Source organism: Hyaena hyaena, unplaced genomic scaffold, assembly GCF_003009895.1.
Source record: "Hyaena hyaena isolate Hyena2069 unplaced genomic scaffold, ASM300989v1 scaffold_1243, whole genome shotgun sequence".
NCBI classification, from domain to species: domain Eukaryota; kingdom Metazoa; phylum Chordata; class Mammalia; order Carnivora; family Hyaenidae; genus Hyaena; species Hyaena hyaena.
The window spans coordinates 359,971-375,142 of record NW_024081881.1 but is presented as its reverse complement, the minus strand read 5'-3'; the positions used below and the strand labels follow the sequence as shown (position 1 = coordinate 375,142).

At 37.6% G+C, this 15,172-nt stretch overlaps 1 protein-coding gene across 1 annotated transcript in view; it reads right to left on the bottom strand.

The window, feature by feature from the left end:
* Positions 1–15,172, bottom strand: part of LOC120224782 (extracellular matrix protein FRAS1) — a 415,754-nt gene that overhangs the window by 95,629 nt on the left and 304,953 nt on the right. The window contains exons 31-32 of the mRNA XM_039223043.1: positions 11,904–12,082; positions 7,378–7,494 (exon numbers count right to left, since the gene is read on the bottom strand). Coding sequence (XP_039078974.1) covers positions 7,378–7,494; positions 11,904–12,082 — 296 coding nt within the window. The remainder of the gene's footprint in view (positions 1–7,377; positions 7,495–11,903; positions 12,083–15,172) is intronic.

Sequence of the window (15,172 nt, the reverse complement as noted above, 5' to 3'; positions counted from 1 at the left end):
GCTCATCATTTGAATTCAGAGGTTTAACAATTATCTATTAAAGCACATAAAAATAGTCAATGTTTTCTTTGTCTCCATTGCACTATTCAAAAGAACTAGCTATTGTTTTTCTTTTCTAGCTTTCAGTACCCAATAAAGGGGTCAAGCAAAATTAATCAAAAGGCCAATGTGTACACATTTTTTACTGTCCATTCACTTGTATACAGCCATAACCCATCGATGTGAAAAACTAAAATAAATAAATTAATTAAATAAAAAGGAAAAGAAAGAGAGATTTTGAATCCCATGACCAAGTACAACAGTGAGTTGGGGACAGCAGCAAAAACACAGTGTGGAGATGAGAAAAGGGAAAAGTGTGTGAGCATGTGTCCCTTGTCTGGGTCACATATATCGTTAACAAAACAGAACAAAAATATCCGGCTCATTGCAGGCTCTTCCTAACTGACCCCTGGAGGGTTAGAGTTTGACATGCTCTCTTGCTCTTTGAAGCTCTGCGTCTCTCAGAAGGAATTTCCCCATTTAGGAAAAGATTAAGTAGGGCTCAGTCATTATCATAGAGGAGGGCGTGGTATTCTTCCTTTTAACCATGAAAAGATTGAAGGTTGCAGTTGCTTAGTAAGTGTCCCGAAGGCACACATGTCCTGGGGAGAGGCAGCATTTGCAGGTTAGGACAACCCTCCTAGAGTAAAGAGTCATATTTCAGGCCACTGATCAGGTCTGGAATGTAATGAGCAAGGAAAATAAGAATTACAAAGAGCAGCGGTCTCTCACCCTAAAATAAAACAAGTAAGGACAACAAATTTAAAATATATGCCCTGTGTGAGATGGTTACAGCCCATGTATGCATGCACACACCCATAAATGTATACATGTGTGGGCGCAGCTACATGGACATAAATGAGCACACTCAGCACACTGTTCAATACTATTTGCCACCTTTGAATCTCAAAACCATCAGAATAACTGAACATTCTCGGAATAGCAGGAGATATTTTTCAAAATATAGATGTCCCTAAAATAATAAAGCAATAAGAAAAGTGAATGGAATAGGAGTATGGCTAAAGGAAAATATATTCCAGCCAAGATAACAGATACTTTATTACAGAATTTATTGCTACTATTTCCCTACTAATAGAAATAGGAACTAGGTAGAAAAAGGACGGACTTGATTCTTTGAAGAACACAATATTGAGTCTGAGATATATCAAGGTGTAATCAATTTTAATATTGGCTATTTGGAAAGTTCAGTATTTATCAATTAAACAGAGAAAGAAATGAAAGATTAATTTTTTTTTAATGTTTTATTTATTTCTAGGAGAGAGAGAGAGACAGCGTGAGCAGGGGAGGATCAGAGAGAGAGGGAGTCACAGACTGAAACAGGCTCCAGGCTCCGAGCTGGCAGTCAGCACAGGGCCCGACGCGGAGCTCGAACCCACGAACCACGAGATCATGACCTAAGCGAAAGTAGGACACTTAACCGACTAAGCCACCCAGGCGCCCCATGAAAGATTAAATTTTATAGAAATCATTACAGAAGACACATTTTTATTAAAATATCTGTCAACAAAAGAAGGTTGAAGAATAATGGTTTTCATAATAACCATATTACATCTGAATATATCTGGAATCCAATTGCTTCTCCCCACTACCACCGCCAGCACCCTGTTGGCAGCCACAATTTCTCACCTGGATCACCAGGACATCCTCCCAACTGCTCTCTCGCTCCACCTACAGTCTATTTCAACACAACAGCCAACCAGAGAAGATTAGACCCATGCTGCCCAACACACAGTACTTACTGGCTCTGCATTTTCTCCGAAAAATAGCAAAGTCCCTACAATGGCCTGTGAGGACCTACAAGGTCTGCCCTAACTCCTCCCTCTGCGGCCCCCAACACACATCCTTGACACCTCTGTGAATCTGATCAAATGACTCTCATTTTCACTCACTCTGCTCCAGCCACACCTTGCTGGCTACCTTGCTGTTCCTTGAACATCTAAGCACATTCCCAATTCCATGTCTCTAAACACATGGTTCCCTGGGTCTGGAATGCCTTTCCCTCAGGTGTCTGCAGAGCTATCTCCCTCACCTCCTGCAGGTCTTTCTTTAAACATCATTGTCTTAATAAAGCTCACCTCATTTAGAACTGCATCCTGGGTTTTTCCTGTTCCCATCACATCTCTGATCCCTTGACCTAGATCTACTTTTTATCTTACCATCATACTTTGCTCGATAACAATTTGTAGATTGGATGAAAAATATCATTAGGAAAAGATTAAGCTAAGAAATAAAATAATGAAAATTTAATTAAAAAAACAACTTAATTAAAAAATATTTTCCACAGTCTTGCAATATCATCTAAACAATTAGAGGGGCAAAACATTTTAACATGTAAGCCTTAGCAAAGTGTATGTGATTTAAATCTTTAAAACCCCTGAGCAGGATTTATAAACAACATTGTCATTTCAGCCTCCATTAAAAGCAAGACCACTTTCCCATGTTGACTGTCAGATTACCAAAGCAGCAACACCCATGGCTGGCCTGAGAAATTAAGAGGATGAGATGAGTAAAATGGAAGCTCTGCAAGAAGCCATCTTCCCACATAGTTTGTTAGGACAACAAAATTAATTCACTTACATATTCACGTGGCAAATATTTAGTAAGGATCTAAAATGGGAAGGTACCAAGCAAAGAGCTGTGGGAGATGCAAGATGAATCAGATAAAAACTCTTTCCTCAAGGATTTCCAGTTTTTAGTAAGGGAAGTTCATAAATAGCTTCACTGTGCAAACTGCTAAGTGGCCTGAAAGGCTCAGATAAAGCACAGTAGGAATTCCAAGGATAAAGAAACATTTCCAGAAATTGCATATAATGATTTTATTAGTGTTTGATGGGTCTCAAGAAAAAACATGGACACATAAGCCCGGAGCCAGAAAACAAATACAACATGCCTAGACTTGAGTCTACATGACAAGGGATCAGCTGTTCTGAGTCCCTACTAACCCCAGTAAGAGTGGTTTTAAGGGGCGCCTGGGTGGCTTAGTCGGTTAAGTGTCCGACTTTCGCTTGGGTCATGATCTCGCGCTTTGTGGGTTCGAGCCCCGCGTCGGGCTCTGTGCTGACTGCCAGTTCAGAGCCTGGAGCCTGTTTCAGTCTGTGACTCCCTCTCTCTCTGGCCCTCCCCTGCTCACGCTGTCTCTCTCTCTCTCTCTCTCTCCTAGAAATAAATAAAACATTAAAAAAAAAAAAGAGTGGTTTTAAGACAATTCTTGTTACAGCAGTCACTGGAAACAAATGGAACTAGAAAGGTTTATTTGAGGCCTTTCTCTTAGGTGGTGACCTTGGGAAACCCAACTCTGAGTGCCACAACCATTTGTAAAAGGAAGTAATAAATATTCTGTCTTTCACATTAAGAGACAATAGAATTTTCTTCCCTCTTAAAAGAGGAATTGGAAATAGGATGTTCAAAGTGTATGTATGTAGTGCTTACCCATATGATTAAGTTATGTGAATTGGAAAGTGATACAGTTTAGGGAGATATTAGCTATATGAAGATAGGTCTGAAAATGATTCATTTAGTCAACAAATATTTATTAAGCAACTACTTTATATAAGCCATTGTGCTAGATGCTCAGGAAGAGACCAAGATTAATTAGTCAAAGATTTTGCCCTTAAAGATCTTCTAAGTCAGGTGGTGGATGATTACTTGGAAGACTGAACTGATATAAATCTATTAACTTCTTTGCCAAATCTCACACTATGCTATGCGATTTATTGGTAACTATGCATGTTTACAGATCTCCCTGCCCAAATATGATATATATCCCAAATATACATATCTCACATGTTTATATATATGTATATATACACACACATACATATACATATATATCTTATAATATTATACATATATGTATACATCTTATATATGTATGTATATAAATCTGGTGGAACATTACAAACAAAATTGTAAGATACCATTTAAAGGATCTTAGATTTGATAGAGGGCATTATGGAAAGGCCACAGAACAAATTTCCATTTAGGCAGGTATTTCTTTATGTTGCTTTTCACTCTATACAATCTCCCTGGGGCATCTCAGGCCCAAGGATTAAACTGCTACCTACCATTAATGGTCCTCAGAGATTTATCTCCTATTGAGAATATCTTCTGCCAGCCCTTAATAGGCACACATTTTATAACCACATCCCAAACTGAACTAATGTTATCTTCCACCTCTTCCCCTTGCCCTGAAGTCCCCATACGTTCCCAATCTTAATGAATGGCATCTTTACATATTTAGCAACTGTTTTCTCCTCTTCCTATATCTAATTGACCACTATTTCTCCAAATATCTTTTAATATCTCCCTATTTTTTTTATCATCTTAACCGCTTTAGGGGCACACTATAGTAGTGTTAACTACATATGCATCTTGTGGAACAGATTTCTAGAACTTTTTCATCTTACAAAACTGAAACTCTATAGCCACTGAACAAAAACAACTCCTCTTTTTCCTCTCCCTACCTCTTCCTGCTCCCCTACCTCTGCAGGGGCAAATACCATTCCACTTTCTGTCTCTAAAAGTTTTACTACTTTAGATAGCTCATATAGTGGAATTGCGCAGTATTTGTCCTTGTATGACCACCTTATTTCACTTAGGATATTACCCTTAAGATTCAGACATATTATAGCATGGCGGGATTTCCTTCTTTAAGATTGAATAATATTCCATTGTTGTATATACCACATTTTCTTTACCCATTTATCTGCTGGAGGGCATTTAGGATGCTTCTGTCTCTGAGCCATCAAGAATAATGCTGCAATACACATGGGTGTACCAGTATTTCTTTGAGATCTCACTAACTCTTAATCCTTGTCGCCACTGCATATGGTTCATGCCACTAACTCTTCTTGTTCTAAATGGCTGCAAAAGCCTATTTCTTAACCAACCTGTTCTCTGTCTGGACCCCATGTGGGGTGTTCTTTATCCTACAGCCAGAATAATTCTTCCTAAACTGAAAATCTGATCATGCCCCCTTTCTGCTATGAATCCTTAAACATCCTACTTGCCCCAACAGCCTCTCAGGACAAAATGGAAACTTTTCATCTTATCTCTAAGGTCCTCTTTGATCTGACTCTCATTTCTTGTTTCTTTTTCACCTAGAGATTTTATGCTCAGGCCAACTTAACTCTCTGTAATTCCTCAAACATGTCATGTTCTCCTGTGTCTCCAATTTTTTCACCTGCTGCTCATCTACCTGGAATGAATGTCCTCATATTTTCAGTCTATATAAATGGGGTTTCAAGTGTGCTGAGCAGAGCAGAAACAACAGTATCACCTGGGAACTTGTTAGAAATGTAAGTTCTCATCCCTATACTAGACTTACTGAATCAGAAAACTCTGGGGTGGGCTCCAGCAATCTGCCATTTAACAAACTCCATAGGTGATCCCAATATAGGCTGAAGTTGGAGACCATGCTCTGGATACTTCAGCTCAGTCTACCTCTGAAAGGAAGCTTCCATGACCTCCCCCATGCCTATTGGACTAGGTGTCTCCCTATTTGCTTCCATATTGTGGCTCTGCTTGCATATCATATCATGGCATTTATCATTGTATTCTCATTGCTTACTTATTTGCTTGTTTTAGACTCTAATCTCCTTGAGAACAAAGACTGTTTTGTAGCCACTGAATCTCCCATATGTTCCACAGCACTTGGGATAGCTTAGGGGCCCAAAAGTGTTCATTTGAATGACTGAATGATTGGAGAGGTGGGCTCCTATCCTTAAACACATATATGAATATACCATATATTTATTTAGCATACATGTTCATAGTGTATTTTCAAATATGTGTAAAATTTGTGTGCTTAGAGGAGTCTAAGTCACTGAATAGAAAATGTGTTTTTATCACAGATTATAAGTATATCCTATAGTAATGAGCTCTAATTAATGTCACAAGAAATATAAATAAATAAAAAGTGAGCTAATCACATTTTACAGTAATTACACAGGACAGATGTAATTTATAAACATGTAACCTGAGACCCTAAAGGTTAAGTAACCTGAGAAGTCTCTAGAGTCAACGACATAGTGGGAATGGCACCATCTTCATTGGCTCCTGGCCCATGTTTTCTCTCTAAACTCAAAATAACACTGCATTAGCATTTGGCAAGCAATGCGTATGCACATTTTTTCTTTACACTTTAGAGAAAATTCTGATCCAAGTTCCTCCAGTCAGAATGATGAATTATAGACTTTATAGTGCTGCTGAATTATGATTTCTTTAAATTATGGTTTATGGTGGAAATGCCGATACCAGCTATTCATTAAAAACTTTCTGTTTCCCCCTTTATGTCTCTGTCATGCCCCAGACCCATAATTTCTAAAACTATAGCTGCTCTCTTTGTTGTGGCTCAGGGCTGATACACTGCTTTGGAGTGTAATTATGTGGGTTCTAACTAAAATGCAAATCCTTAATGATTAATTTATAAGGTCTTATATGCTTGTGGCTCTGTCTAGAAGAAGGGTTCTGGCATTACATACCCCTTACATATAGGGTTACAGTGGAGTTGCTAATTGTCTGAACTAAACTTCAGGTACTAATTTAGCTGTCACCTCACTTCTAACTTTCCCATGTGCTCACACTCCTTCCCACACAGCCCACAAGATCTTCTGTGATCTAGCTCATGAATCTTCACATCCTCACGACTCCTCCTCTGCCTCCCTGATTTCTTGTGTCTTACTGAACTATTTACTGTTTACTCAACCATGATATTGTCTTTCACATCTGCATCTTTTCTGTGCTGTTCTTAAATCTGGAAGTGGCCTTTACCATCACCTCTCCATTCCTTCCAGCCTGCCCCCCAAACTTTCACTTGGATAATTGCTACTTATTTCTTTGGGTTCAGCAAAGATATCACCTTCTCCAGGAAACTTTTATGATAAAAAAACAAAAAATAAAAACAAAAATAAAAAACTTCTAATAGGGCTTCTAAAACAGAGTGGCAGTATCTCCAGCTAGATGGAGCCATAACTGACTGAACAATTATACCCAAATGGTATTGATTAAATCGACATAAGCCTGAAACTCATTCCAACTACTCAAGGAGAGGCCCTGTGACCATCTGGATGCTGTAAAAAGGACAGAAGCAATGGATGGGAGGTTGAGGTCGATTCCATGTAACCTTCCTTTCACTCTGGAATTTCAAGTTTCTTTTTCAAGTCTACAAGAAATGTGACCTCAGGGCTGGTCATTGTTGGCCCCAATGTCTGAGTTCTGAGCCAGGCACATTCACCAGATATAAAAGCAGGACATGCCATCAAACCCATCAGCATGCCTCCTTGGAGTGGAAACCACGAGCCGTCCCATCCAACTCACGGTCATATGGAGAGATGCTCCCAGAGAGAGTTTAGGTGTGTCAGGTGTCTGTGGTAAGATCGCGATGTTGAATACACGGCTCTCCAGATGTGTATGGGCATCTGTGGCACTAGACACCTGAAAAGAAATGTCATGCCGGTGAGCCTCTCATGCTCTGTTAGGCAGAGTATGTTTGTGTATGTTTATTTTTCCCCCCTTTAAACCATATGTCATTGAATTATATGTGTTCTTGCATTATCATTTTCATTTTGCTCTTCATATTTTAATATTAATATTTTCCTGATTATAAAAAGTATAATCATTTTAGGCAGTTCTAAAAACGTAGGGAAGTCCAAATGAGAAATTAAGAAAATCTAGAAGGTCACTAAGTAGAAAGAGTAGTTATTAACCTATTGATGCATTTCAGGTTATTCTGTTTTCTATGTGTATGTGAAACTTTATGTACAATTATGTGTTGTCTAAATTTTTATCTAACATAATACTATGGTGTTTTGTTATATCACTAATCATTTTTGAAAACATAATTTTTGATAGCAACATGTCTTATTATTAGCATATGTAACATATATGGGATTTTTATCCTACTTCTTAATTTTTACCCAGCACAGATACATACACCTAGATTAGAAATGATAAATCTCAGCCTCATCATCATAATGTGAGATTAATAACAATTACAATGAGAATAGTAGTCACAAAATCAACCAACCCCTGCTTCAAAAATCCTGAAAAATGATGCTTTGCCTACACAGCTAGCTCTTCCACTCCCTCAGTGCTTCTGAGCTGCCCACTTAAACTCTCCCTCTCTGTTTTCTGCTCCATTTTAGGCTTGTTATAAGAGTTGCAAAGGCCTGTGTGGCCATGTGTAGTTGCATTAATTCCATATGAGAGGGGGCAGGGTTCTGTCAGTTCTGAGGAAAAAGGCAGGAATAGCATTCCTTTCTTTATGTCTTCTGAAGTTGTGCCCAACAGAAAAACTGTCTTCTCTGTATCTTGATCACCTAAGATGCCTGGAGCCCAAGTTCAGAATATCTACATGTTTTCAAGAAGACACTTTATAGTGTGTCATTACAAATAATATTAATGACAATAGCTATAATTTGCTGATCATCTCCCATGGGTTCAGCACTGCACTACCTACTTTGCAAAAGTTCTCTTACCACTTACAAGAAAGATATTATCTCCTATTTTAAGATGAGGAAATGAAAGTCAAAAAAGTTAAGCAAGGAGTCACAGTCATAAAGTCAATAAGGGTCAATATTGAACCAGGTCAGGAGGTTCATGAGCTTCCTACTGACCAAGATGGCTCATTTTGGAAGCTTTCAAAACTTAGAAGAGGGGAAAGTATACTCTATCTCTTGAAGAAAAAAATGGAACACTGTGCAGGTAGTGAAATGTGGACACATCACCAAGCAAGGGAATCAATTCTAGCTTCCTTAGTAAAGATATTGGTATGAAATATGTTGGTCTTTTCATTCCACACCCCCTAAGGCTGTTTCAGTGTGATCTGAATATACCAAAACCAGAGTCCTTTCTCATGTCCCAAATGACGCAAATGTGTATGCTTTCTTTTCACTATGCCATACTCTATTTTGTAATGCCACTTGCATTACATAAATCCCAAGTTTTACGTGCAAAGTAACAGATGGCATAACTTGATGGCTCATGACAGCACATCAACATTAAAATGGAATTAAATCCATGCAACTCATTGTATTGCATTTTCTGCTTTAAAGAAAGAAAAAAGGGAAGAAAGACAAGAATTGTTAGAACAGCATCTTTCTTAGTTTAATTCCTTTAGGGACACTAAAATGATGAATGAGAAAAGTTTCAATCATTTGTTTCAGTACATAGCTACAGTGTCTGTGTCATTTCAAATCAAAATATGAGGTAAGCCTATAAAACAATGAGACTTTAAAAACACACCCAACTTTTTTATATCCAGGAGAACGTAATCAAAGAGAGTTGTTTCACACTTGCAATAAAGATGCTGTCAGTGTTCAAAATGCACTTTTTGGAATGCCTTCAGAGGGAGTTCACAAATCATGTAAGAAACCTGAGCCTGTTACTTCATAATTGCTCCCTGTTGTAACCAAAAATAATTACTACTCTTCTTACCAGACATGACTCTGACTGACTTTTGGCTCTTTGGTTATTTTAAAAATCAACTTCCAAAGGATGATACACTGTCATTACTGGGGATATTCTAAAGAAAATCCCATGGATTTTGAAGAAGATCCTCAAGCAGGCGTTCTAAACACACCGCAAGTAAAATGTGTGAAGACTCTCCAAAGAGAACCATTCTCTATGTAATAATGTTCAACTGGATGTCTTAAAGTCTAGCGAGTTTGTTTTTTAAAAAATGAGTAACTCTTGCTTTTTTATAATTCCCCATTTAGTAACCAAGTTGGAAAAGCAATCGAATATCATTTTGAGCAGGTACTGAGACTCCGTTTCCAGGGAAGTGCTCCATATTGAGAACGTTCTTCATCCTGACAGCTGTACAGACAAAGGCAGATCCAAGGATTCTAGTTTGCTGAGATGCCTTCTTATGATAGAAGTTTTTGCCTCCATTCTGACTCATTTTTTTAGGACTGCAGAATTCTCAGGTGCTAAATATGAAAAAAGTTAATTTGGGCAAAGGGCACATGAGGCTTGCTCACTCATTGGACATTCAGTGTGCTCAGTATAATCTCATTTTAATGGTTTGCAAGTTTACTTCAGTCTGCTCCCTGGAAAAGCACATTTTTTACACAATATAAATTAGGCAATAAAGATGTGTACACCAGGCATCAGGAGCAGAATGGATGGTCATTTTAACAAGGTAAGCTGTTGTGGCAGTTTATACCCAGTTGGATTCCTAGACAAAGGAAAAGTCTCAAACTCAGAGGGACTGTGACCCTGGTTTGGCTGATCACTACCACGAGTGCTTCTTTGTATTTTCTCTGATACTTTCCCAAATTCTTTTGTGTATCTATGTTTAAATGCTCTTTCTCAAAGTTCCTCATTCCTTTGTACTTTTATTCAATAGTTTATTTCCAAATTGCCCTTGACATAGGTTTGTTTAATTCTATTAGTCTTTCCAAAGATTCAGGTTTTGTATTCATTATCAATTCTCACATTATATACTGAATCAATTCTTCTGCTTATCTCTACAAATCCCTTCCTTTTGCATTCCTTAGGTTTCCCTTATGGTTCCCCAGTTTCATTTAGCCCATTTATTTTCATGCTTTTTGGTCAATAATAAGAGCTTAAGGCCATCAATTTTTTTCTGAGTATTATTTTGTCCACATCATTTAAGTTCTGATAAATTATGTCTTCCTCATCTTTTTAGAACTCATAATTATTTAGGAGACTTTTAAAAATTCTAAATGGTTTGAATTTCTATTTACCCTTTTATTATTAATTATTAATTGTATTTGATAATTTTCAGACAATGTGCCCAGGATAATTTCTTGTTCCTTAATTTATTGACAGCCTCCTTACGGTCTGTTTGTCTTAGTTTGCTCAGGCTACTATAACAAAAATACCATAAACTGATTGGTTTAGAAACAAAAGTAATTTATTTCTTGCAGTTCTGGAGACTAGAAGTCTGGATCAGGGGGATGGCATGGTGGGGTTCTGGTGAGTGCTCTTTCTGGGTTAGAGACCACCAACTTCTCATTGCATACCCATTGTGGAGAGCAGGGAAGGGGAGGAAGCTCTCTCGTGACTCCTGTAAGTGTACTAATCCCATTCATGAGAGCACAGCTCTTATAACTTCATCTAATCCTGATCACTTATGAAGGGTCTCATACCCATATACCATTGTATGGGGAGAGGGTAGGATTTCAACATATGAACCTCAGGGGGACACAAACAATCAGTCTACAGCACTGGTATTTGACCAATCTTTACAAATGATGGTAGCAAACCCATACATAGTGATAGGGAGTATTGTACGTCCTTTATATGTACTAACTCATTAAATCCTTATAGTAGTTCTATTTCACAGATCAGAAAAATAAAACACAAGGATTTTGCCAAAGTAATTTTTGCAAAGTTGTATAGCTAGCGTGTGGCAAAACTGAAATATGAACCCACTGGGTTTAGCTGCTAAGTCTATGATCTTATGATAAGATGGTAAATGTTCCAAAAACATTTGAAAAAAGAAATATTTTTCCTCCATATGGCATTTTAATATTTTGAAAACATTTTTTTCTAAACACTTCAGCCTTTATCCACTATAAACTCTTTGCTGTGGAATGAGTCTGTTTGTAGAGATATCCTAAGACTGAATCAGCAGATTAAAAAAAAATCTCTCAGTGCTATGAATTACATTTGTTCTTCCCCCAAATGTGATTTCCAGGCAACATAGAAAATGACTTGAATTGTTTAAAATAATGGTGATGAAAAATAAACAAAATGAAATAAAATATAATAAATAAAATAATAAAATAAAATAAAATAAAATAAAATAATAAAAATAACAGTGGTGATTTTCACCAGACCATACAGATATCAGAAAAGTCAGCAGTAGAGGGTACCTGAAAGCGGAAGGAGTCACTCTGGGCTGGGACTCCCGAGTGTCTGTACCACACAATGCCTTCGTTGATGTCTTGTTGGGTGAAGGTGCTGGTGGGGGTCACTGTCCTCCCATCAGGCAGATGCTGCCCTTCCTCTGCACGGCTGTCTGCAGGCATATCAACCAGAAGGACCACCTCTCCTAGGAAAGCCACATCATTAGTGAGGATCTCCAGGAAAAGTAAAAGTCAGTCAGCGCTCTCCTCACCTTTTCTACCACCATTTTTTCCCAACAGAAATTATACACTTCCATATTTTTATCTAATGTGAAGGAAAGGAGGTTAACACAGAATTCAATAGACATAGAATTCACCTTCACACACAGAAGTCCCACTCTCTCAGCTAAAAAAAGGCTAGAAGCCATTCAAGGGTAATTCACGTGTGAAGTTACTGACTTACATCAATTAAATATTTTGAAATCACGAATACAGCAAACAAATATTCAAATACAGGGCATTGGATGGATTCATTTCTACCTACAACTTCCTATGTAGCAGGAAATGCTTTCTAACCAGGAAGTTTTTGATGTAAACATGGGAAATTTGAAAAAATTCAGAAAAAATATCATTATTATTAATTATCATTACTATTTATTTGAGAGAGAGAGAAAGAGAATCTCTGTGCTCATCGAGGAGTCTGATGGAGGGCTCAATCCCATGACGCTGGCATCTGATCTGAGCCAAAATCAAGAGTTGGATGCTCAACCAACTGAGCCACCCAAGCACCCCCAGAAAAAGTTACTCTTGGGAGAATTCTGTACAATTAAAATAATAATAGCTGACATAGGGATGCCTACGGCAGCCACTGAATGAAGCACATTATGTGATGGTTCAAACCTAGCTCCATGTTCAGCTGCATAAGCTTTATGTAGGCTTTAGAAGCCTCTCTGTTCCTATGGGTAAAATGAGAATAAAGGTACATACTTTGTAGATACTTAAAAAGAATGTTATTAATCCTTATAATTATGTTATTTGATCCTTTTGAAGATGTTATTATTATCTCTATTTAAAGGAAGTTCTTTTGGCTCAGAGAAGTTCAATAACTTGTTCAAGTTTACAATTTGTACATGTTGCAGCTGAGATTTGAATCTGAAGCTCATATTCTTAGTTGTGAAACTCTGTTACCAGTTTCTGTTCACAGTTCAGTATCCATCCTCCTAAATAACTATCTTGTTTTCTCCTCCATCATTCTTTAGACTTCATTAGACTTGAAGCAAGGAAACCTAAATCTAGACAACACCACCACCAGTCTGTTTCTACTGCTTGTTCATCACCTGAAGCTACTATCTTTTTAAAGGGAGATAGCAAATACAGAGGTGTTATAGAAACAACTAAAATTTCACAAGAATAATATGCCCTCAGATGAAGACCAAACAGAAGAATGGATGAACTGCTGAAAACAGAAGCCATGTTTTCATGAAAATGCATCTAATAAAAAAATCTGAAAGAAAACTCTCTACCACTCAGATGGTAAGAGGAGTAGAAGAGGAGGGGAGAGAGGGGGAGAGAGAGGAAGATGGGGAGCTTCTCTAAAAGGATACCCAGATCTTAGTACACTAAGTATGCTAGACATATTGAATAACTGAAAACACACTTTGGTTACTCAAGAGCAATTTTCATACATGACGTAAATATTCCTTCTCATATTTATATGCACTAAATTGAAGTTTAAAATGAGCATAATATACTGGATGGTGATTGAAATTCTAAAGCAAGAGAAAAACATCAATAGTCTTCTTTATAAAATCATGTGTAGAATCAACTCATTCTAGTTTCTTTTTTGGTACTGTTTCTCATTTGTACCTAAGTCATAAATTCCATTAGCCATCTCTCCCTGGTGCAACCTCTGTTCATAAGATGATACCAGTAAACATTCTTTTCCAGAATGTATATCGTTTCTGAATGTGAGACAGTTGCAAAATATTCTGAAAGTAGATTTCTACAATGAAAATGTAGACAGTAAAGGAACAGAAAATATTCAAATGCTAATTTCCTAGCAATTTTTCTTTATCATAGAAAAAACTAAGCAGAATTTTTCTAACAAGCCCTAATGAAATAAGCCTATTTTTCAGATTAAAAAAAAAAAAAACTGCCATGTTATTCAGATTAACAGGAGTCATAGGATATTGGCTAATTCCATTAATTTCTATTCAGTTAATAGTCATCAAGTACCTGTTAGGTGCTAGCTATCACACTAGACCCTTCAGGGATGGGGATTCAAAGATGAGCAAGATGCAGTTCTTACCCCTGACACCAGCCCCCATAAGCAACTGGGAGCCACTGTGAGATTTCAGTAGGTGAATAGCATGATGTGATTTAGAACACAGAATGTACATGATCAGAATACAGGGAATCTATGAAAGTCCTATTAAATAGACTGGATTTTATTTTATAAAAATGATAAAATAGTCATTAACATTTATGTGGACAGTTTGATCAATTATGAGATTACTGCAAAATCCAGATGACTGATGTGGTCCTGAACTAGGGCAAGAGAAGTAAGATTGGAAAGCAATAAACAGATATAAGAGTCACTAAGTAAGTGGAAGCAACAGAACTTGATACTTGTGTTATGAAGGTGAGAGATTGGGAGGGATATGAGGCAATGATGCTGCTGACAGATGAGCAGGCTGGAGGGAAGTTTAGCACTGGGTCTGTTGAATATAAGGTGTCTTCGTGATAAGCCCAAGAGTAGAGAGGAAGAAATATCAGTATTTTGTGGGGTTCACTCCAGTGAGGTGAGAGCTTGGGTATAGAACCTCATCTCTACTTTTATTATGACAAAAACAAGGAGATGACCTATAAATATATGAAAATCCAGGTTTATGAAACAGTCAGTCTAGGTATAAAAAACAAAGTATTCTGTTCTTGGGATTTCCTTAATACTAAAGCCTATAGTTTAGTCAAGAATTTTGAAGGGAGCTGGGACACCTGGGTGGCTTAGTTGGTTGAGCGTCCGACTTTCGCTTAGGTCATGATCTCGTGGTTCGTGGGTTTGAGCCCTGCGTCGGGCTCTGTGCTGACTGCCAGCTCAGAGCCTGGAGCCTATTTCGGAGTCTGTGTCTCCCTCTCTTTCTAACCTTCCCCTGCTCACACTGTCTCTCTCTCTCTCCTAGAAATAAATAAAAATATTTAAAAAAAAGAATTTTGAAGGGAAATTTTGATAGGTATTAAGAATTACAATCTCTTTCCATGTTTTAGCTATTGTGGAGAGTGCTGCTATGAACATTGGG